The sequence below is a fragment of the Coturnix japonica genome, chromosome 10, assembly GCF_001577835.2.
Source record: "Coturnix japonica isolate 7356 chromosome 10, Coturnix japonica 2.1, whole genome shotgun sequence".
Classification (NCBI taxonomy): domain Eukaryota; kingdom Metazoa; phylum Chordata; class Aves; order Galliformes; family Phasianidae; genus Coturnix; species Coturnix japonica.
In genome coordinates this window covers 12539629-12563854 of record NC_029525.1, presented here as the reverse complement: position 1 = coordinate 12563854, position 24226 = coordinate 12539629, and the positions used below count along the sequence as shown (strand labels likewise).

The 24226-nt window shown below is 42.0% G+C and overlaps 1 protein-coding gene across 15 annotated transcripts in view; it reads left to right on the top strand.

Annotated features, from left to right (window-relative positions):
- AKAP13 (A-kinase anchoring protein 13) overlaps positions 1–24226 on the top strand; it is a 146802-nt gene that overhangs the window by 103022 nt on the left and 19554 nt on the right. For 8 of the 15 annotated variants that reach the window (XM_015873121.2, XM_015873123.2, XM_015873122.2 and 5 more), the window contains 10 exons: positions 2254–2316; positions 4571–4754; positions 5757–5865; positions 9320–9445; positions 12933–12975; positions 13571–13676; positions 18669–18840; positions 21363–21430; positions 22149–22215; positions 23509–23644. In XM_015873121.2, coding sequence (XP_015728607.1) covers positions 2254–2316; positions 4571–4754; positions 5757–5865; positions 9320–9445; positions 12933–12975; positions 13571–13676; positions 18669–18840; positions 21363–21430; positions 22149–22215; positions 23509–23644 — 1074 coding nt within the window. Of the gene's footprint in view, positions 1–2253; positions 2317–2645; positions 2842–4570; positions 4755–5756; positions 5866–9319; positions 9446–12932; positions 12976–13570; positions 13677–18668; positions 18841–21362; positions 21431–22148; positions 22216–23508; positions 23645–24226 lie in introns of those variants that run through there. The other 7 variants (XM_015873125.2, XM_015873133.2, XM_015873127.2 and 4 more) reach the window with 5 other exon arrangements.

The following is a 24226-nucleotide window of genomic DNA, read 5'->3' as shown; positions in this document are numbered from 1 at the left end:
CTTCATTTCTGACTCAGCACTTGTGTGAACTGTCCAGGTTTAGACATCTTCAGGTTCCAGAAAAAGAGATGTTTCAATGCTCCCCTTCAGCATTTCGGCCTTTTCTGATCCCTCCCCACTCTCCCCCCAAGTCCTTCCTCCTGCAGTGGGTTAACCAAGGACCTCTCTCCCATGATACGGCTGTGGTTACCTGACGTGCGTGTGAGACGTGTGTTTAAACAAACTACCAAATTTCCACATGTGGGAGAAATGTTACGAGGGCCTTACCATGCATCAGCATAAATAAAGCCGCTTGAGCAGTGCTGTGCAGTTCAGGAGAAGGCACAAGAAAGAACGTGCTTTTTTACTTCTAAGAAGCCACTTTATTTGCATGACGCTGCTCTGCACTCATCTTCTCAGTTCATGCAAATGAACACCTCTTTAGCAGTCACTATTAATACTACTACAGCTCCCGTAGAGGAGACCTTGAGTCATAATATTCTGAAACCCTGAACCTAAATGTAAAGAAAATGTCTCAAAAAGGCAACTCAAAACATTGAGTCAAATCTAATAATGTCCTGATGTTCTTTCATAAGCGTTTTCTGTCCTTCTTTTCTGGCTTCCCAACCATTTTGGTGTTATCCAGCAGTTCTCACATGAGGCTGTTTTCTATAGTTGCTCTCGTCTTCCCCAAGTCTTTCTCTGTGAAGGCTTTCTGCATGCTATGCAATGATCTTGTGCAGTTTTGATAGTGTTACCAGTAGATTGTGGGTGGCTCACCAGCAAGGTTATAATTCTGGAAGACTCTGGAAGACTGACCCAGCTGAGGGATGAATGTAGGCCTCAAATTGCAGACTGAGGTTGATGGTGGAAAGGGGTTTGCTGTGCCCATGGGGATGTGTTTCTCTTAAGTATTCAGCCACGTCCCTCACTTACACCTCCCTCCACTATGTGGTGTAGCTGAATCGTGAAAAAGAGCTTGAAATATTGGTGTATGCTAGGAAGGTCTTCGTAAGGAGTGGTTATGGTACTGAGCTGAGAGCTTCTGGGTAAGCACTGAGAGCTTGGGTTGCAAAGCACAGCCCAGTTAGCATCCTTAATAAAGCAAGTAGCAGTTATCTGAATTCCAACATTGAATATCAACCATAAACACTTCCAAAATGTTTCCAGCATTGCACTGTGTGGGAGCAATGCAAGGACTTGACCTGCAGTGGATGCAGTCAGTGGCTTTAAACACTCCTTTGTGACATCTGAGGTTCCTAACATTCATAAACCCTGACCGAGGGTCACTTAGACTTGTGCTGCTTGTTCTGTAGGTTCCTGGCTTGGATGGGAGCATACTCTGGCCACGTTCTCTCCATGCATGGCCCACAGGGGAGGGCTGGGAGCAGGACTGGTGCAGCACTGCCTTGGCAGATCTTTGCTGATGCAAAATTTCCTTCAGTTTTACGTTTCCTGGACAGCCTTTCTGGTATTTAGAGGTCTTTTATATGCCATAGCTGACAAGAAGATTGATTTCTCTGTATTTGCAAAACCTGCAATTGGCCCATGAGATCGCAGGGAAAAAATAACAAAAGCGGTATTTAAAATGACAACCAAGATATTTGCATTCTGCATTTGCATTGCTTATGTCTTTCCTGTTGCAACGTAGGGTTCTTTGGGAGTATGGGATCTGAAAGGTTTTCTAGTCAAAGTGTTCCTTGAAGGACCCCGATTTGAATGAATCCCAAGTTAGCAGCAAGACGAGCCTGTTTTTCCTTCCAGCCTCTTTCACTGACTTGCTGTGCAGCTTTTAAGACTGCAACTCCCCTGTCTTATTTTTCCCAAGTGTAGCCCGCAGTTATTAATTCCTGTGTGGAGGAGATCTGCATGATTAAACATTTGTAAGGGGGTTCTTTTTTCTGATTGTGGGGTGAGAGGTACCAGAAAATACTAATAATTACTAACACAACGGCTGTGTGATTACTTATGCAAAAATAACTTTGCTGTGTGTCAGCCCTGTGTTCCCCAAAGCATCTCTCCCCACCAGGAACAGTTTCTGTTGTACGCTGGCGGGGTGGGATGGGTGTAAGGGAAGCATGGGCTGCCCCGCTACCTGTTTGGTGTGTTCTCACAGCCAGGAACATACATTAACGACTGTATTATTTCTGAGGGCTGTGTGTTTGTTTTCATTGTAAGATATTCAGAAATGAGAGTATTTTAACACTCCCCTACGTCGTAACAAGCCAATAATCACAGCCCTTTTCCTTTCTTTGCCTCTTCTGATGTTCCTAGTTTGAGCTGGTGTCCCTCTGGTGTGCAGTTCGCTGCCATGGGTCCTGACTTTAATTGTAGAAGGTATGGTATAAATAAATGTGCTGCAGCAGCAACCGAGTGCCGCAAAAAACTGTGTTGTCAGCTTGTCGTGCGTTGCCTTCTCCTCTGCTGCTCTGGCTGAAGCGTGCACGTGTCTGTTTGCTTCATCTGCTTTTTCAGCCATGAGTTGTGGTATTGGGCATCCTGAACTGGCCTATGGGTGAAGGTGGTGGCTGCTTTTTGTTGGCTTTGGGTGTTTGAGAACCACGCTTTTGGTTGGAGCTGCTCCGCTCTGTGGTGATTTTAAGGCGTGATTGTGACAGCTGTGATGACGGCCATAGAATCACAACATGGCCAGCTGTTCTTTCATGACACGGTGTTCTGGGCGTATCTCATGAGGGGCTTAACTGCGATACGTGTTTGCTCCCTGTACACTGAGAGCCTCCTTTGAAGAGGCTGCTTAATTTCTGTGAGAAAACAGTCCAATAGCCGCAGATGGACATTTCCCAGGCACTCAACATTCGCTCCTTCAGCAGAAAGCTCCGATGTTGGGATTAATGCTTGTAGGTCAGATCATTACCTGGTGCTATGCTTTAATGTAACTGGAAGCCACTCACAGAGTTTACAGCCTCTGTTTTCCACTGGCATTTCTTTTGCTGGGTGCGGGTAGAGCTATTTGAAACTCTCTTTCTGAAGACTAGATCTTGAGAAAGAAGTGAATCTGTCCTTCAGGTTACAAAACTAATCCTGTTTCATCTACATACTAACAATGATGGGACGGTATGACCAAATGATGACTATTTTATGGAGTTCTTTGTGTCACAACAAACTGCATTTTGTTTTCTGTGCTCTGTAATATCATTATTGTTTTCTTGGGATGGAAGAAAAAATGTTCCTGGGCCTTAAATAATTGGTGAGAAAGGGACTCATTTCTCTCTGCAGGTGTTTCTGAATGAGCTTGATGGTGCCTGCTGTTGATACGCACTGTTGAATCAAAACCTTTCTAAAGCAGATTAAATTGTAAATGCCTCATCCAGCCTTCTTTCTCATTAATCAACATGAAAAAAAATAGTCATAAAAATTTCAATAAATCTTCTTTCTCAAGGCTTATAGCATTTTTGGCTTTGAAGCTGCATATTTATCAGAATGGCTCTGAATGAATGCAGAAAATGAATCACTGCTATGCAAGTCTACCTGAATTTAAAGCTCCTCTGGTTGTTCAGCTAATCTATGCAATATATAGTGTGTTTTCCCTTTCATATGTTGGTGCTGGTTGTTTGTTGCCCGCTTTGATGTCAATAAATTGTGTTTCTTTATGACTATTTTTTTGTGGGTAGACAGAGATTGCCTTAAAAAGTAATCAACCTTTATGTTACTTGCTCATTTTGATGTCATTCTGTGTACCAAAGCTGGAGTACATACATAGGGTACATACATATCTTGCTTCTGACCAGCAGGATTTGTGCATGTGAGGTCAAACATTAGTCATGGAGGTGTGAATCTGCAAAGTGTGTGTGTTAACCCCATATGGCAGAGTGCTTATCAGTCTTGGCACGAGGAGCACAAGGATTAGTGGCAGAATATGAGGGCTAAGAAAGATCAGGTGGAAATAGTCACATTTTAAAAGAGAATTATTTTGTGTAGATGAAGAGAGTGTATTAGCTTTATTTTTCTGTAGTGGTCACCTGTCTATCAGCAGGTGGTGTCTCTGCAGAGGTTGGCCAGACCTCGTATAACTACCATGTTTTGTATGCCAAAGGTTGGTGTTTTGAATATTACTGAGTGATTGTGTCTGGCTCCATTGGTCAGAGCCAGATTCAGATTCGGAGCCTTCATCAGCAAATGATAAAGCAACACTGAGTGGCTGATAGGGAGAAAAAAAAAACAGGAATTAAAGGAAAAAACAGTTTTTGACAGAAAGACTTTGTTGGTACCAAAGCTTTGTGCAGTGGCAAATGCTAAGTGGATTCAGAGGATGCGTCTGCTAAGATGAACTTTACATGCAGTTCAGTGCTGATTTTGTGGGAGGGTGGTGGTCCAGGACAGGTAGTGTTGTGCTACACATCTTGTGTTACACAAGATGATGCTATTTCTTCTGAATATAATGTAAATACAAATCTCTCCCCTGATATCTGCACTTGTTTGTTGAGAGTAACATGCTGAGGGATAGCATCAGCATATCTCTGAATGGTTCAGCTAGTGACTGCATTCTGGTTTACACTCGAGTGTGCTATGTGTTGTATGACACAGGTTCCTGAGAGCTCTTCAGCATCTAACCTGCCTGGTTTCTCTTCAGTTACAGCCTAGAAGGCCTTGCTGGAGACTCTGGTGAGAACAAGAAGCCCTCTGCAAACATGGAGGCTGCTTCTCTGAGCTCCAAGGAGCTCCCACGGAGCACACTCACCAGCAACCAGTGCGGCTCCCTTGTCCTGCTCACTGAAGAACTTGAGCAAGGGGAAATCAGAGACTATGATCACCAGGTAAACCTGCCCAACCATTACTGCATTTCTTGGAAAGTCTACACCTACATTTTAAAAGTCCTTTTTCAGAGTGACAGCGAAGGCTTCTACACTGTATGTGTAATATAATTTGTGTTCAGTTTTTACACAGAGGAATTGCTACTTTGATCAGATTTGCTTCTTTATTCTTTGGAGCATTACAGGTGGTGGATGACTCTTTAGAGTGGACGGAAATAAACCTTGTAGTAATTTATCTGTTAATATTTTGAGGTTAACCAAAGTTTGTGTGTTTCTTTTCTGTCTTAGACATAACTAGAATCAAGAGACACAATATAAGCAACAGTTTAGCGAAATTTTAATTGCATGTTAATTAAATTTAGCATGATCTCTGGAGCAGAAGTCTGTGGTATTAAGGATAGATTGGCCAGAATAATGTGAGTGTCTCCGATTATTTTTATTAAATAAGCAATTATGCTCTTAAATACTTTAAATACCCTTTATTTCAGAGCTTGGTGTTTCAGCCATGGTTCTTTCTGGGAACCTGCCAGAATCATTAGTCAGCCCACCTCTCTACCTCATAGAGTCACTGCAGTCTATCAAGGACAGTAAATGAGTCTTGCAAGTTCTGACCAGTGAGAGCTGGTGTGTGAAGGCTGTTATGTCTTCTCTTGCATCGAGGAATGGGATTTCTGGGGAGAACAATTAAGCATCAGTTTTTTTACCATGTTGAACCACAGTGTTGTTACGATGAGGAGCTGGAATCACAGCAGAAATTTCTGTGGCTTGAGAACATTCACCTTGTAATAGCTTGCAAGAAAAGTTAGCAGCTAGTTTCTCTGTTCCAAAAGTTGCCTTCCACTTAAAAGAAAACGTTGCATTTCAACAGTTTGATGCTACTTGCATTGTTGTTTCTTGCATTTTTCACCTGTGCCTTACACTGGGATTGTTTGAATTTCCAATGTTTGAAAGCACGAATTCCAGTAATTTGACTGGTGTGGGTTTTGTTTTTGTGCTGTTCTGCAGATCCATCAAGCTCCACATCCACAAGGATTTAATTTCTGCAATTCCTCCGTTTCATCTTCACTGACCAAATCTGTGTCTTTAATGTCAATTAGTAAACCATCGCTGGACAGTGAGTAACACGATTCCCATCTCCTTCTCTCTTTTGCTTTGTGTTGTATCTACCTACCTTCCCAAGGCACAGTTTACTAGCACTTGCTCTTCCATTTTATGTGAAATACGTTATTTCACTGCAGAATGGAACTGTGGGTGGAAAGGCAGAACTCATTCAGTTTAGATCCTTATTTTGTTACTCCCAATACATCCCTGCTGTTTCTAGTTCTGTTGTTTTCATTTGCTTCTTTCATAATTATACAGCTGCTGTGAAAACTGTGATTTATTGAAGTTGTTATTAAATATATATATATATATATATATATGCTTGAATTTTGTACCATTTCAGAGTTACTCCTTTTGATGTTGAGGTAAATTCCACTTGAGATGTTGTTTTCCTACTTTATAAAGTAGCTACGTGTCATGGTCCCTTTAGGGGAGTTTGGTGCTATTTCTTTTGTTGAGATAATTACTTGGGGGCAGATGGGTGCCACTGATGAAATCTCGATCCTTAATAAAATTGTAAATGTTGATTAGGGGGGAAGTTTTTCAATTTAGTTTAGCCTGATTGAAGCAATAGAAAGCACTTAATTTTGCAACTTCACTGAATTGATTTTTTCAGCTGAAAAAGTCACTCAGAAGGCTCCAGCTGGAAGTGCTTAGGAAGGGCCATGTTACACATGCTTTCATTTTATTAACTGCCAGACAGAAAATGTATTGACTTTTGACATTGCATCTTGTCAATCAGTGATGATTCCTGATCTTTTCCTCTTTATTAACGTGCTTTTTCCTTAAAGCTGTGCCATACACATCTTTTTGCTGTTGCATGCAATTAGAAGTGCAGGGCAGCAGCCTGGCCCAGGGCTCATGTGCTGTGATTAGCACAGCCCTGTTTCCCCAACAAAACCAAACCACCACCTTTTATTTTCGTGGTCAGCTGGCCAAGCATCTCCCCATGCAGTCAGCAGATGGGCAAGGGGTTTACATGATGGCTGTACACCTTCAGATTAGGCATTCAGATGCACTTTGGTGCAGGTGGAGCTGTATGAAGGAACCACAAGTTCTGTAAAGCTGGTCATGGAAAGGTGCTTCAAAGAAAGGCATTTTATTCATCTAGGAGGCCTGCTGGAAGAAGCTCACAGAGACTGTGTTTGTAGGAGATGCTTTTAAATTCTTTGCAATCATTCTCCCATGATTAATAAGCATGTGGCTTAACAGATGTGGCCCCAGCAGCAGTTAGCAAAACACTGGCAAATCCATCCCATGAAAAGACCAGCTCCTGCTCCATGCTATGGCTCATCTTCTTTCCTTCTGGTGCTGAAGACTTTCATGACACTTTAAAAGCAACCAATTTATTGCCATTGCACACAGTTGCTAACCAAGCACTGTAAATGCCTTGGCTAACCCCTAGAAAACATACACTTGGGGGCTGAGAGCACCCAGCAGGCTGCTGCTGCTCTCCCTTTTGCTTGACACTTCCCTTCAAACTCAGAGAAGGAGGGATATGACAGCAGAGGGTTCACAGAATGGTTGAGGTTAGAATGGATGCTCTGAATGCCACCTGGTCTGGGCATCTAGTTGGAGTCTCTTCCCAACTCTGACACATTCCTAACTTTGGAAACTTCAGTAGATGACTTTTTCAATCACTGTGAAAGAGGAATAGTGTTACTTCTTAAGAGCTGTGAATGCGTGTTTAGCAGCTTAGTGCCTTTCATGAGAAGTTCTGGGAGTCTCGGCTCTCTTGTATCACCTACCTTTGAAACGTATGTTATTGCATCAGAATGCTTTTGAACTGTGCAGAATAAATCCTTTGTTTCACGGAGGTGTATCTAGGAAAAGGTAATTATCTATGTTTCTACTTTCCACGTGCATCATTTTATGGTAGATGTTTCTTAAAAAGGAATTTTCCAACCCCTGCAAATATGTTTGAATGATAAGAGCAGCAACGCGTTTGTCAGAAAAGCTTCAAAAATTAAATCCAGTCAAATAAACGGAGGACTTTCTGTTATTATTCCCATATACTGCTTTAAGCATTGAGGCAGAAGCAGTTTACAAGACTGAATTTCTAACCCACACTCCATCTGATGCCTCAAATGTTCCAAGAGTTGCTGTGGCCATTCACAACTGCTAGTTCTTTAGCATTTTATGGAGGGAGGTCACAAGAGCTGTTGGCTGGAGTGCTCGGAAGACTGCTTTCGGCTTTGGAATAGCAAATTTCCAGTATGGAGCATTGTTATAAAGCCAGGAACTGCTATAAATAAAACCACTGAAATGGAAGTTGAATTGAACCGTGCTGGAGGAGGTTGTTCTATTTGCAGTCAAGTATTGTTGTTCATCTTGACTTTTAGTCTAAATAGACAGTGGACTATAGATGAAAGAAAGCGTGGTGCGGCCTGGTTGTGTTCTTCAGATCTTGGATATCAGAAGAACTCCTCTGAGAGGCAGCCTAAACAAAATAAATGCCTGAGTCTTTTCAGAAGTTCTTCACTTTAAACGCCTTTCACTGGGTCCCAGTTTAGAATTGCTCTGCTTCATTTGAAGAAGCGTGCACTTAAGTTGAAGAAGCGTGTATGTAATTTGAGTCAAATCCTTTTGGTGAATGGCATTATAACTAATGGCTGAAGGAGATTTCCAGTGGAGTTAGCTTTGCATTGACTGCATTGCATGGATATTCCTTGGATAATATTTGCATATTCTGAGTTCAGTTTTGGCGTATGATATCAGCAATACAAACAATTCGTACTGTTTTATTGTTTTAAATTCTTAAGCTTTTCTTATTGGCTGAAAGGCCCTTCCCCTTCAAGGCGAATCACTTGCATGGCCAGAAGACATATACCCTCATAGTGTTGTTGTGATGGGTATTCAGCAGCCTGGCACTCATCAGATCACAGCACAGAGGTTTCCACCTGTGGTCGTATGATGGGAAGTTTTAGGAAGTACAGCTCTGTTATCTCTATGAGAAGTGGTGTAGCAGTATCAGTGAAAAGAGTGGCCAGCTGGCTCCTACATCCCTTTTCAGAGAAGCCTGTACTAAGAAAGAGTTTTTGCAAGGCTGATGCTGTGTGAGCGCTGCTCAGCATGCTCATATGACAGCTGTGGTGTGTCGTTTAACTGCAGAATGCACCATAAAACTGATGTCTCGTGTTGTTTTAGTTTGTTTCCCTGGCATTTATTTCAGTGAGGCAGATAACCTTTGTCCGTTATGAGTTCCTGTAAAAGTATGCCAGCAAAATGTAAGGAAAGCCTTGAATGTTGAATTGTGCATGCAGTAAGACCTGCATCCTCTGAAACCTGCACCCTCTGCAATTCATGCATTCTCAATTCTTTGTTTCTTGTGCCTCTTCTGAAGCCAGATGCTTTGCAGACATTTCCTTTGCTTTGTTTCTAGTTTGCTTTGGCTGCTTTCCTCTCCTTTTTATTATTAAATACATTTTCAAGCATGCTCTAATGTCTGCTGTTAACCCACTTCTCAGCCCAGGGCCGGACTCGACCATCGAGACGAATCTCCTTCTCCTTCAGCATCTCTCCACTCATTCCTAAGTCTAAAACTCTCTTTTCTATTGGCTCTTCTTCCAGTGATGAGGAGGAGGAGCTGGATAGTAAGTAATCATTTTCTGTGCGTTGCAGCCATTATGGGTATAAACAAAGGGAAATCTGTGTTTCTGCTTCAGACTTTGAAGTTGCACTTAGCAAACACTAAACTCACCTTTCTGTTGCATGGTATCTAACAGCATTATCTTAGTCCCGTATCTGAATGCTGACTAACGGCAGAATAAAAGGTTTATATCCCATAGAGTGTTGTACACCAGCACTGCTGAATCTCATCTGGTTAATTTTGGTCTGTATCCATTTGGTGAACGTTACCATCACTCACTCTAATTGGCGGTGTTGTCATTACCTTGTTATAAAAAACAAAGTACTTGTCTTGAGATTGTTGCAGCACATGGAGTTAAGAGGAAGAACAGAACCTCTGTATGCAAGAAATGACTATGTTGTTTGGTGGGAGCAGAAGAGAGAAGCCCTGATACTAAAACACAGTTGCCCTACTGGGTACAATGCAGGCCAAACACCTTAGATCACCAAGGTGTTTACATTAGGTCCTGATGTTAAAATTGGAATAATTTTGTCAGGAAGCAGTCGAGTACTATGTGTTGTAGTTTTTCTTCCTGCTTCAAACTCCATTGTTGAAAGCAAACCCAACTGAGGCAGAAGCTTAAATTAGTCATTTACCCTCCTCCTCCTTTTCCTCTTTTGTTTTTCTTAAGTAGACATAACAAAAATATTGAGGGTGCTTCCTCTTTCTTAAACATGTTTTGTTTTATTAGACTACTGAAATAAACTAGAACGGATAACTATCTATAGAGGTAATTCAGAACTGGCTTCATCAGCTGGTTCTAATACAAGCTTCCATCCCTTGTGTCCACAGTGGGAGGGGAGAAATTCCTTTCCAGTCCAACAGATTTTGGTCGGTTTTTGAACTGAGAAGTCTCCATCTACTCCAAAAACCTGCTGCATGTTTACAAGTTTTCCTCCTTTCCATTCCCAGTCTTCACTGTGGATCTCTCCCTTGCTATAAGTCCTCTACTCATCTTGGGTGTCATACCACCCATGTCATTATTTAAGCTCTCTCCTCCTCCCCTTTTGCTCTGTCCTCTCTTTAATAAAACTCATGATTTGTGTTCCTCACACAGTCAGGGGTGCCATGGTCAAAAATATTCTAAGCTAAACTTTTTGATAGATTTCTTTTCAAGCATCCGAGCAGTTCAGTAATTCTGAGCAGTTGGGTGAGGGCACAGCAATTTTTGAGGGTATTTCTGCTAGCCTGGGAGCCATCATTGCTGTCTTAACTGTGCTGCTGCTACTGACAGGTATTTGAAGTAAGGTCATATATTGTTTCCCACAAAGATGTTGCTTTCTTTACATGTGTTATTCCCTCATGTTTGAAAGCAGCATTGTGACTTTATATAAAGGTTGGTTTAACTACAGCTAACTAATGAGGTCCCCTTGGCAAATGGACATTTTTCATGTAGAAATCCCAGAGCTATCTATTTCTTTCTTCACATCTTCAGGGTTCATAGAGGATGGATGTGTTGGTGTCATCAAGTATAGAAAACATGGTTTTTGGATGGTTGGACAAACCAGGCTGCATTTGAGAAAATGTTTTATCATTATGATGAAGCCTTTGGGTTTCTTGGCCAAGAGAAGTTGAATTACTGCCTGTATTAAGGGCTACAGTATGCTCTCCTATTCTTTTTGTGCACCATGAAATCAGTTTTAGCATTTCAGTTTCATACCTGGCCATGACAGGAAACACTCGTGCTGGATCTGGGAGCGTGTGCCCTTTTTTTATGCTCATCTTCATGGGTTATATAACTTGCAGCAGAGAATTGATTTTATGATGCTTAACTGTAACCTAAAACCCAAACTGTGAAATCATAAACAGACCTTCACCTCGTTTTTTGTCTGGATTCATTTTGCCTGTCAAGAGTATCCTATTTGTAAGACAAAATACTACTGTAGTAAAAGATAAATAGGACGTAATTGAAGTTCCCATGCAATGTAGTTTCTCAGGGTGCTGAAAAACAGTCATGAATATTAAATCTTTATAGCTCTTGATTCAGTGTTCCTCTGCATTTGTTAGGTTAACTGCAAAGAAACTGAAAGATTTGTGAAATAATGAATCCAGTCCAATTGAGTAAGCTGTTATAAAAAGGAAAGAGAGGGGAGGCTTGACCCTTGTAACAGAAAAGCAGAGCTGAAACAAAAACCAGTCTCTGGGGGTCTCACCAAGTATGGAGGCTGGGAATTGCTTGTGTGATCCTAGGAGACAATTAGGCAGTAGGTAGCACCAAAAGACCCCTCTATAATCAGGAAGTGGAAGTGGAGACTTCATTCAGTTCCTGTTATGATATTACTCAGATTTTTTTGGATACCTCATTAGTTAGAAGGAAGATTTCACAGATGAGATCCTGAGAGACATCCGAGTAGGGATTAGGCTATTCCAGTGTTTTAGCTTACCCAAATAAAGAAGTGATATTTCTGTCTCAGCCAGTGCTGATACAATCGGCAATTAGGAAAATGTGTGATTTAGAGTCCAAAAGCATAATATTGTGTGCATTTTTCCCTAATGGTACTTTTGGATACAGGACCATCTTTGCCTCTTAAATGAAGGGGCTTTTTGCCTGCACTTTAATAATGTGTTAATGGAATTTAAAGTCAGAAGAAGACTGGTTTTCTTACAGGATGTGTGCAGAAGCCCAGCAAGATGGTCAGTCACATTTCTTGCACTTCAGATGTGACTGCAAATGGTCCTTGCAGTGAGGTGGGGGCTTTAGGAGTCCTGACAGCCAGAGGGACTCTTCTCTCCTCTAGATCATTTCATCACCATTTTTCAGTGTTCTTCCATGTTTCTGGTAAATGATATCAGCTACCTAATCTGCCCCGCAAGTGTTGTGCAAGGAGGTTTCTTGTGGTATACAGGGAAGTCATGGCAGTGGCAGAACTTCAACACTGTGTTGCAAGTCAGCCTTCATCCAGCACAGTGCTGTGGGGCTGAGCTGTATCCTGGCAATGCACTGAGGAAAATGGAATAAGGCTTCCCTTGTTTCCTTTGTTCTTTATGAAGCATTTCAGGATTTTGATGGGAAAATGAACTATAATTTTATCAGGGAGAAGAGTTTTGTACATAAAACCCAGATGTGTTGCACAATAGATTCTTTTTAGTGATGTGTCAATGAAAGTATTGTGGCAGAATGATTTGCTTTCATACCTATTGTGATTACCTTGGCAGTTCTGTATCAGATACCCCGATTTCCTAGCCAAGTTAACAGGTACACATCATTTGCTTAATAGCTGAAGAATGATAAAAATACTAAGCAATCTTTCACCTCGGCTTCTAATCTGAGATCACCTAAGGTTAAGGGGAACAGACTTTATCCTGAACACATGAAATCTTTTCTAAACACTCACTACTGATAAACATTTCCCTCTCCTCTTTAACTGTCCAAATACACAAACTGTGCTTTTAAATCCAGTGAGCTAAGACTGTAGCCTAATACATCACCTCCCATCTCTCCTCTCTTCCAGGTACTCAGGCATTCGGTGGCCCCGCGGGTTCCTTGGTTCAGAGGTACGGTATCATGGGGTTCCCCATCTCTTCTGTTGGCTCACATGTGGTGTGCTCCCATTTAGAATACCAGAAGCCTTCCTAGCAAACCCCCAAGTGTGTTAATCAGCTCCTTGTGTATGTTTTAGACAACATAGTGTGAAAATTGTTTGGTTTGGGTCTTAGCTCTAACAAAGCTTTATTCATAGATTAATCCATGTCCTTCTCTTCTGCCTTCCCCAAGCCTGAAACAGGCTGCACACTGTCAATTAAATGCCAGGGCTGATTTTATGTGCCCAAAGGGACAGATTTTTCCTCTTAAGCAGGCAGATGTGGAGCATGTTACTCGTTATTTGCCTATTGAAGCAGCAGAGGGTGCTGTGGCACGCTTTGAGAATGGAGATTGCTTTAAAAAAAAAGGGCTTTCTTGAAACATGTGGCAAACTGCTTGATTGGCATTTTGCCTTTATTGCCTCCATGCATGTAATGCCATAAAACAATCCATGCTTCTGTAGAATAACAAATGCATTTGCCCTTTAAAAACAAACCTATCCTCTTCATATGTGCTTCGGAAGAAAAACTAAAAGTAAAACCCTGCCTCTTTCTTTTTTTATTTTAGCATATCTGAAGAAAGCAGCAGCGTCCCCTCTATTAAAAGTGGAACAAAAGTCAGTCGCACCTTCAGCTACCTCAGGAATAAAATGTCCAGCAGCAAGAAGAGCAAAGTAAGTGCTTTTTGTAATTTATATAGCCGTGAGAAACCTATGGGCAGCAAAGATTAGTTATGTACCTCAGTGTGTTTCCATAGTGTATTATTTGTCTTCACCTGGCTTTATTTTTCCTTTTGCAAGGGCAGAATTTTCTGTGTGGTCCTTGAGAAGAGCAGTGTGGGAAATTGTAGCAGCCCCAAATTAAAAATGCATCCAAGGCAAAGGTTTCCTGTGCAGTGTTTTGGCCTCTTTTTCCCCGCTGAATTGTTTTTCATTTTGGAGGATAGATTGCACTCTAGCATGAGTTATGGTTTTGCAGTGATTGATGGGTCTAATTTTTACAGTGCCTGAGAGGCATTTAGTAAAACCAAGACAGGAGCTGTAAGAAGGGACTGGCTACCAAAGGTTTATATCGTGTTTCCCTTTTTTTTCTACCTTTGTAACAGAGTTCCTACTCACTGCTCATTTGCTCAGACCGTGACCTTGAGAGGTGGCCATTGCTTATATTTTCCTCCATTTCTGGAGGAGGTGGGTTGAGTTTGCTGAAGGTTCAACACTTTCTCAGCGCAGCTGAATTTCTTGGGAACAGAAGTGGTTATAGAAATGATTACATTAATGCTGCATGCTTCACAAAAACAGGCTGCTTTTCCATTAGTTTGTCCCCTGAAGATGAATATATGTGTGGTTGTTTTGTTTTCTTTTGCTTAGATTTTTTCTCTTTAATCTCACCCCTATTTACCATGTCTGACAGATAGAAGCTGCCTTAGCTCCTTAGCTCACAGCATGCAGTCTGTGTTGTGTGCTTAACTGATGCCTAATTGCTGTGTTGATAAATCCTATTGGAAGGGCCCTGAAACACGTAACTACATCTTCTGATGAGAGTTTGAATAGCAAACAGGAAACAAGTTGTGGCATGATGCACAGCGCCTATCACATAGCTATGGGAGGGGTCGCAGTCTGTCTGTACAAACAACCTCCGTTTTGCATTTCCCAGTGCAAACACTTGGTCTTTCACCCTGTGCTCCTGTGCTGTAGGTGGGTTTGTGCAGCGTAATGGCATGGTGTGCATTTAAATGCTTATTTTTGGAAGATTGCATCACCACTGCAATGAGGTATCAGCTGTAATGACCTCAGTGTCCATAATGCACAGTTCCTCTTTAAGGATCTGTCTTTGAAGATGCAAAGTGCAGCTTCTGGCAGCTCCAAGCTGCTGCTGAAGAGCTTTAAACCGGTGCTGTTCTCTGCTGTGAGATCCAAAAAAGTGCTCAGACACATCAGTGCATTACACCAGCTAAAAGCTGTGGTTCGTTTTGCACAAGATTGGAAATGCATTCACTGGTTCTTGCAGTTTGGATCCACCATCTTTAAGTCAAGAACTAAACGTAAATAATAGAATTGGTTGGGACAAGTAAGAAAACGTGACAGATATTTGCTCTGTCTTTCTGAGCATCATGGAATCACTAAGGTTAGAAAGAACCACAAAGGTCGATCTAGTCCAACCATCAACCTGCCCTTAAATAAGTGTGGTCCATTTGTGTTCATGATTGTGTTTGAGACTGTCACAAAAGCTGAAACTACTCCAAGCTGCCAACCATCATTCATACCCTAAAAATTGCACTCCATAGCAGTTCTGATGTTTTGGCTAACGAGAAAGCCATGATATCCAGATTACAATTGTTCTTCTGCTTTTGATAAAATGTCTGTGCTATGTGCTTTTTAGGCCTTCAGCAGTACATTGAAATAATTCAACATAAAAATTCTTAGGAACGCTGAATTGTCGAACCTTAGGGCTGCTTAAAAACCTGCAAGATTTAAAAAGAAAAACAGCAAACCTTGAAAGAGGAAGTTGGACAGGAAGAGTTGGTTTCTGGTGCAGTCTGGGCTGTCAGCAGGGAGAGGGAGAATGCAAGTTCTGTCCAACTAGGTTTTGCTTTTCTCCAAACCTGGCTTCAGAAATGCATAGTTTTCTTCTAAGATTAACCATAAAATAAAGCACTTTGGAGAATATTAATGGCAGTGGCTCTTCTTGAAAGTGAGTTTTGAGGAAGTTCTGTAAGAAAGGACGTTCGGTGTATGAACTGTAGTGAAGATACTGGTAGACGTGTGTGTGTATTTACCCATGTTCTGAATGTTACGTAGGGATTAGCCACTGAATCTCTTGCAGTCAGCAGCACACGCTGCTTCATGCTTTTAAAGCCTCCAGTGCTCTGTGTTGCTGTCAGTTAGCAAAACTCATTCTAATTCCTGTTGGCAGAGAGTTTCTGAGAATCGATGACATAAAGATTAGCATGAGTAATTCCTCCTTGTCTTGTGTGGTTAGTGGGCAGCGCTGTACCAGTACTTGGGTATACAGCAGGGACTGTGAATGTTGGGGAGGACCCGAAGGGCAGGAGGAGTGCAAGTGTAAGGAACCTTTAGTGGTACTTTGTGTGCTCAAGTACAACATTGCAACACTGAGGTGTGTTCACTTTTTATGTATCCCAGACATCACAGAGGAGTTTTGTTTGACCGATTTATCTGCTTTTTAAAAGCAAGGCCCCCAGCTGACTTGCAGCCTCAATATTAACCCCATCTTTTCCTGCCTGTAGTTAATTTTTTCTCAGCCCTGGGTGTGGGGCAGCAGAGCAGGGTGAAAGCAACAGCAAAGTAGCTTATACCATTTTCGAGGAAGTCAGCAGATGTCAGCCCGCCCTCCTCCCCTTTTTGCTCAACCCTTTGCTGTCTGCCGCTCCGGGGCTGCCACCATGGGCTAGTTGTGCTGGGAGCTGCCCTCCCCTCCCACCTTGGGGGCAAAATGTCCATCAAAAGGCATCGATTTTCGGAAGTGCCCCTTGTCACAGTGAAGCTGGTAGGACTTAAGAACTGGGAGGTAAGAGTTTTGTGGTTATTTCGTAGTGGGGCCGACAGCTGCATTGCACCAACCGTTATTTTGGGCCATCAAACCAAGGGTCTTTGTTTCCAGTATGTGTTAGTGTGCATTGGTGTAGCGTTTCAGTACCCACAAATGCATCGTCAGATGCACCGTAAAACAGAGCTTTAAATCGTGGTGGCAGCGCTGATGGAGCAGGACAGTGCTTTTATTAGTACAGTTCTATCTGAAAACAAGTCACTGTCGGAACAAAACCAAAAAATAATCTTATTTTGAGACACGATTTCACCATTATCACTCCATCTGTGTGCAAAGTTGCTGTTTGCTCCTTCAAGGCGGTACACCATTTCCTGTTTCTCGCCGAGTAGTTTAGCTTAAATTGAAGTAATTCTTACAGTGGTTTTATGAAGGAAAGATATTATTCCAGACTGCAGAATTACTTGACTTTTCAGTAAGCACTGGGGACATTAGTAGCATAGGATGGTGGATCTCCTTCCAGTGTTGTGAGTGGAAGCAAGGTGTGACTGGAACAGTGTGTGATCCTGGGGCTTCACAAGTCCTGGCAATGGAGCACATCTCTGACAGTCCTTTTGGTGCCATCACCAAGAATTTAGCCGCAGTTTTAATTATTGAATGAGTGGGAGGTGGGCAGGTCAACCAGTGGAGAAAAACATGGCAAGCTGGCAGGATGGCGATGTCTCAAGGAGGCAGAGATGTCTGCAAAGCATCTTCTTCCTTGCAGGTTTTCCCCTTCAGACAGGGTTATTTCACCCTGCAATGCTCTTTTTGTTGTGTTTTTTTTTTTTTAAAGCTTTTTTGATGTTTTTTGCAGTATAAAGTTTCATTCGGGGTGTCTGTGAGGCTTTGCAGGAAGAAACTCTGATGCTGGCGTTTTGCCTGGGGTGTGCTGGGAGAGGGCAGCCTTTAGGCTGGGTTACTAATTATTGAAGCATCAAAGGCACAAATGCTGGCAGAGCTCGATACGTCTTTTAACTGCTTCTTGGCAGTTGCTCATACAGAGAGCTCTGCAGCTCTCCAATATTTAGGTTCCTCTTGTGAAATATTTAGCACAGGGCACGTGGCATCTAAGTAACAAAATGCAAAGTTAAGCTCACAGAACCGTTTGCCAGTTTTTGGTTGACCGTCTCTTAGAGGTGACACGAAATCTTTAGTAGTAGTTGAAATACAGATTTGGAGATGAATAGCATGAAGAACATTTTGTGTATAGAAAGATGAGGAGTCACTATAATGCAAGTGCTGAGTTTTTCTATGGAGTTTCCTATAAAAATCAGATGATAGTCTGTGTTTGCAAGACCTCTATATCCATGAAATGCCTCAGGGGATGTTTCTCACACTGTTAGTAGTTAGCAAGCTTCTGTTTCAGGTAGAAATAGAAAGATAGGCAAAAACTACTAAAAATCAGAGAAGCTGTCAGTGCTGAACATCTTTCCAATGACGGTTGAGCAGTTCAGGGGTGGAACTGTGGCTTCCTGAACACAAGATAATCTTTTTCTGGTGTTGCTATTGTTCCTCACAGTCTTTTTGTAATGCCATATTTTGAGAGGTTGTGAAGAAAGATGGCTGCCTTTGTTTGTTTGGGGTTGTGTGAAGCTGTTCAAAAAAAGCTGTCCCTGTTAGTAAGATGGAGAAAGGAAGAAGAGATAATCTGGTACTGTTGCTGTAGAAGGGTTGCTTTCTCTGTGACACATGCAGTGCAAAGTAAGGGTCTTAAAGCTGGCCTTAAAAATTGTTCTGTGAATTAGACTTGCATTGTCTGAAGAGTTCTGAAGAGCTCAGTTAGAGCCCAAATTAAGAAAGAAGGTAAGTCATTAACCCAAGCAAATGTAAGAAGGCAAAGGTGGACAAACACAGCTGCCTTCAGAGCAGGCTCAGTTTCGTTTCCTTGAATGAGATACCCGTCCAGAGGGCTCTGCAAATCAGTAGTATGTAAATCTATTTCTATGGGGCCCAAGGCGTGGGGTTTTTTTTTTGGAGGAGAGCTGTGTAGACACATGGCCATTGTTACTGTGTGCTCCGATCGATATCGTCATGGTGCTAAAGGCAAACACTGAAGAATCTGTAACTAGAGGATAGACCTCTGCAAAGTGACGAGGTGTTCGTTCTTTTTCTTGTGGCAGGAAAAAGAGAAAGATAAAGAGAAGACTAAAGAGAAGGACAAAGATTCCAAGGAAAAGGAGAAAGATAAGAAGATGTTAAATGGACATCTCTTCACTGCAACCTCCGTTGTAGCCCAAGCAATCTGTTACCACTGTATGAAACCTTTCAATAAGGATTCGTACTACTGTGCAAGTAAGTTTTGTCTTCCTGTTTGCTTTTATTTTGCATTGAATCTGAATTGGGAAACTTGAACCCAGTGCTGTATTGTTGTCACTTTTAAAGCAATGGTGACGTGGGGCAGGAAGGAGACGTTGGCAGTGGTGATTCATGTGGCAGTGACTTATGGAAGTTGTGCAGAAGTGAATCACGGCCACATGGAGTTGTCCTGCAGCCTCCTGCCTTGCTGCTGTTTGGGCACAGCAGCATCCTCTGCTTAGAGAGATGTGTCACTGAGAACTTGGGTTATTTCAGATGTGTGGTGTGGGTTGGGGCTGAGGTGCTTTGTTAAAACTGATGCTGGACAGAGAAAGCTACCTTGGATCAGGGCTGTTATTTCCAGTGGGTGTCCCACCCATCACTGGTACACTGCTGTGCATACTTGAGTTATCTGAAGCACTGTTTCAGTGAGCCCTTAATGAAAGCAGGATACAAAAAGGAAATGCCTGCCTTTTTCTCCATTTTTATGTGATGCATCACCAATCGAGTGACGTGTGAGATGCATATAAGACAGTGCAGGCAGTACAGCAGCAGCATCATGGGGTTTCTGTGAGCTTGGTTATTTTTACCTTGTTTCTCATCAGGTGGCTTCTCATGCCTGTAACTGATCAGTTCAGTGGCATTTGTGTGGTTACAACCGGAATGGTGATTGGTTTATTTGGAGACTCAAAACTGCAGAATATGTTCTCACTGTAGCTCAAGACTGTCATTTCTTCACTGTTAGTAATATATAGACTCTGCCAGCCTAGAGATGAGGCAGAGCAGGTACTTGTATTGCTACCAGGCTGGGGCAGGAGGCTCTGCCTCTGTTCACATTGACTGTGTATAAAACATCTTAAGCAGGAAAGGGAAGGAGAAGCGAGCTGAATCTCCAAAGGCAATTTGAAGTTTCCTGGAAGGGAAGAGATTTCATCAAACTTGTTTTCATGAGCAATGCTCTGTGTCCACCTGATGGGAGATGGAAAGCAGTATCAATTACAGGCTTTCAGATGGAACCTTTCCTCACTCTTTTTAACTCTTAAGTCATTTAGAAGATATGTCACAACTTACATTTTATATCCTGATAAGTTAAAATAATCCAGCAACACCATGTAGCAGCACGTGTTTTAGTAGAAACATTATTCCATCGTTTTCCAAGTTTAAATAGAAAATGATTGCGTTTTTTCTGCATTGCCCAGAAAATGACCATCACAAGGAAGGTTTGGTCAGAGCTGACTGTTAATCTGCACATCCGAGTGCAGTCTGTTGTCACACCACATCCTAAAATAACCTCCTTGATGCCTTGAAAATAGCAGATAACCAGCAGCAGAGGCTTTCTCGTTCCCGTGCTGTTCTGTAGGCCATTTCTTTTCAGCAGAAGTGACAGTGCTGTATTGCTGTCATCACTGCTGTCTCACCTGTAGGATGACTTTTTCTTAATGGTTTCCAAAGGATTGACTCATTGGAAGGCAACATCTGAACCTTTCAGCAGCACCCCTTCATCATGAGCAGCCAAAGATGCAGCAAAGAGGCTTGCTGGGTTTTAATTATTAATACTATTGATAGCGAGGAGCCGGAGGAACTTCCTGCCTGCTGAGGGGTTGAGTTAGCTGGAGGAATAAAGTCCAGGTCTTTGGTCAGAAGCGTGCCATGATAACTGCAAAATGCTTTACTCCTAAATGGGATATTGTAAGGTGCTGACTTCAGGTTTTCAAGGCTTGAGGTTGATTTTAAGTGTTCTGAATCATCTCCCTGCCTCTTTTTGTTTGATTTCAGTGTCAGAAACCAGAAACGAGTTATGCTCTTCTTTCTTGTTTGGTCTGAACAGTGATAGCACCGCTTGTGGGTGCCATGTAGGTTTTTGTCTCATACACACAGGAAGCTGTGGGACTTAGAACAGCAGCACCCTAAGCCTTACTCTTACCTTTCACAAACTATCAGCAGAATTGCTGGCTTTTATTAAATAGGCCTAAATTTAAGAAATTCTTGCAATGTAAGAATATTTCCTAAGTCCTATCCTGGATATTTTTTCCTTTAATTTCATATTTCTTTTGGAAATAATTCAGAGCTGTACACTTGCAATGTAATGTACGCTTAAAACACAGTTCATGGGCTGCGTTAGCATGTTTTCATGAAGTGATAGGTTTATAGTGTTGTGCTCTGTGCATTGGTGAATGTGGTGGTTTCAGCCCAAAGCTGTGATGTCAGTGTAGTTCTCACTCCCTGCCTCACAATTTCTATCACCTGGCAGAAGCTCCTGTTGCTTTTCCTGTTCATCCTATCATACAGAACTCAGATCCTGTACTACAGATCTAAGCTGTGCTATACCTGGATTTAAGTAAATTAATTTCCCTGGCTTTCCCTGCCTTTTGCATCCCACTGTCATGGTCACGATAAGAACAGTCTTTGTATTTGCAGAGAATATGTTGGCACTACCATTGGTTTCTATTTGTCCCATCTCTGCTTTCCCCCTTACTTTCCTTTCAGAAGAGTAACTCTCATCTATTTTCTTCTGACAGACTGCAATGCAATTGTTCACAAAGGCTGTAAGGAGAGCTTTGCTTCCTGTGCAAAGGTGAAAATGAAGGTAAGTAGTATCATCTACTTGACTTCATTATAAGAAGGAACCATAAACGATTCAGTCTGCAGATATATACCATCTCAGGGCGGTCTGCAGTGAGGAGCAAAGACAGCAGCAGACCTGGGTAGGAAGTGATGCATAAATGAACTGTGGGGGTATTTAGAATCTGAAACTAGATATTCCCAGTGCAAACACCATCCTTCCTGTGCATATGGAATATGATCAGTGCAGATAATTAAAGTTTCTTGCTGGCAAAACCTGAGGTTTACCCAACAACCAAAAATACAGCATCTTTTCAGTTTTGAATATTGCATCATTTTATGCAGCATCACATGCATACATAATGCATGATGAAATGTATTAAATATGTATGCTGTTTACATGAGGGATATGCAGAATCTGTGCTTGTTCCAAATGTGAGGAGCCTCCTCTGCAGCATGGCTCTCCAAACCAGTTACTGCTTGTACCATTACAAGCTAAGAACAACTCCTCTATTGTTCCCTTCAGTAGTCAGCCCTTTCTCTTTCCATTTTACTCTTTATTTTACTGTTTATTTTACCCATTTCTTATATGACAACAGTAGTTGCTGAGGGGCTCTCCACTACATACTATGTATATTGGAGAGCTGTTCTGCTCATAGAGGGTTCATTAAGGACGTAGCTATGTGGCACGGCCCCATGGGAGAAAGGAGGAAAAATTAAAGTGAATTTCCTTTTTCTTTCAGCCACAGAGAGGAATGCTGCAGTCACATGATACCTCTTCATTACCCACAGTGACCATGAGAAACAAAGGTAAAGTTTCCTTTTTCTTCCTTTTGGTGCTAGTCTCTGTCTGCTGTTCCTGTTGTGACTAATTAAGCAGATAGAGGCAGGGATGAGTGCATCTGCTCTGCATGGTGAGCGCTGTTTGAGACTTTAAAAGTTGTGCTAAAGCTGCACAGGTGATTTAATCTTATGCTTTGAGGTAGTAAAAATAGGAAGTTAAATCCTGACTAGGAGCAATGCTGACAAAGTTTGTATGGCTGCCCTGAGGTCTCTGCTGCTCTACTGAGCTACCCAGAAGGACAGGGGCAAAGAACTGGAATGAAATAGCCCTCATGAGTTTTGGAGCATTGTAATTAGATAAGCTCATTTAGTGGTAGCTTGTTGATCACTGTGCAGTATCATGCTGTATCATATAGTCATACCCACTGTGGTTTTTGTCATGAAATTCAGAGGAATCGCTCCAGGAACCATAAATACATCTGAAGAATGGAAAATTTAGAGTTAAGATGAAAGGATTAGTCATGGATATGTGATAGTATAAGGAAAAGCTTAGTGTTACTCTGTAGTATATATGGTTGGAAGAACCTATCAAAAGATGTGACCAGAAACAGGAAGATAGATATAACCACCGTATCTCCTTGCCCAGAGAAGTTAAAACCAATGGAGTAGATTGCTACGTGTGATTGAATAACATTAAATATGTTTCCCTAAGTGCATGTTCTTGGACGTGCAGATTCCAGCTAAATCTTTTAGGTATATTGCAGTCATTTCAGCAACAAGGTCAGTGTTCTTTCATGCCTGAAACACAGCAGTGCTTACTTTGAGAAGAGCTCAGTCTCTGCTTTTCTGCTCAGGAACACTGCTGGACTTCAAAGCAATCACAATTAACAAGTCTCAATGGGCTTTCTTATTGCAGAGAAGAAATAAATTGAACTTAAGTATGTTAGGCCTAAGGAGACCAAAGTTTCACAGGTAGATCTGATCGCCAATGCTGTGTGTGCGTGATGTCTAAATTTTGTTTTTAAGTATTTCAGCATCCAGCACTCAGGTTTACTGTCTGAGACAAATACCAGATTGTCTTGGGCAAAACACAGGGACTTTGCTTTGACCAGGTTCTGCTTTAACAGCACCGCAGGAGTGCCAGGGAAGAGGCATAAAGCTCAGGTTAGGGCTGCGTGTAGCAGCTACAGATAGATCTCCCAGTGGTGACTCTGGAGCAAAAAAGAAGGGAATTTTAGAACCTACTTTCTTTATTACTCCATCATTGCAGCTAACAATGCAGTTGCACGAGCTGACTTTCCTCTGGTGCTTCCCTTCCAGGCTCACAACCCAAGGAGCGCCCTCGCTCTGCAATACTCGCTCCCGATGAAAACACCGTCACCTCAATATTCAATAACAGGAGATCACAACAGCCTACGGCGCTTTCCAAAAGCGTCTCAATACAGAACATTGCAGGGTAAGGGTTCTGCTTGTGAGTACATGCGGATTATGTGCTGTAAGCGTGGAGAAGTTCAGATTGCATTAAAAAATAAGTTTCTGTAGTAATTGGTGATAACAAAAGAGGATCAGAAAACCAGAAATGCCCATATTATATATGATACTACCAGCAGTCTTCTGCATAGTCAAACTGTCTGGGTTAGGTTTAGTCATGGCGTGAGCTGAGGAGCATCTGAGCTGGCCCGGTGATATTAAGGATCACTTCCCAGAGATGCTCTGGGATCCAGGAAGCCAACTGGGCATGGGGTTGGAACTGTGTGATCACATATTTTTTGCAGCTCAGGCATCGTATTTATTTCTGTGTCCATAATGGTAGGGTGGATGCACAGAGCTGCAGTCTTCACAGTGTTTGAGGAATGTTCTATGCATAATTAACTGCAAAAAGTCACAGAAGAAAATCAAATATGTGCTTCCTATCCTAGCTGCACACTGAGTAATTCTACAGACAGGGCAATAGCACGGACTGGGATGTCCTGAACAATTGGTATACCCTGGCTATTCATGGTGAGATTTATTTCAGTCCATTTTTTCCATACTACAT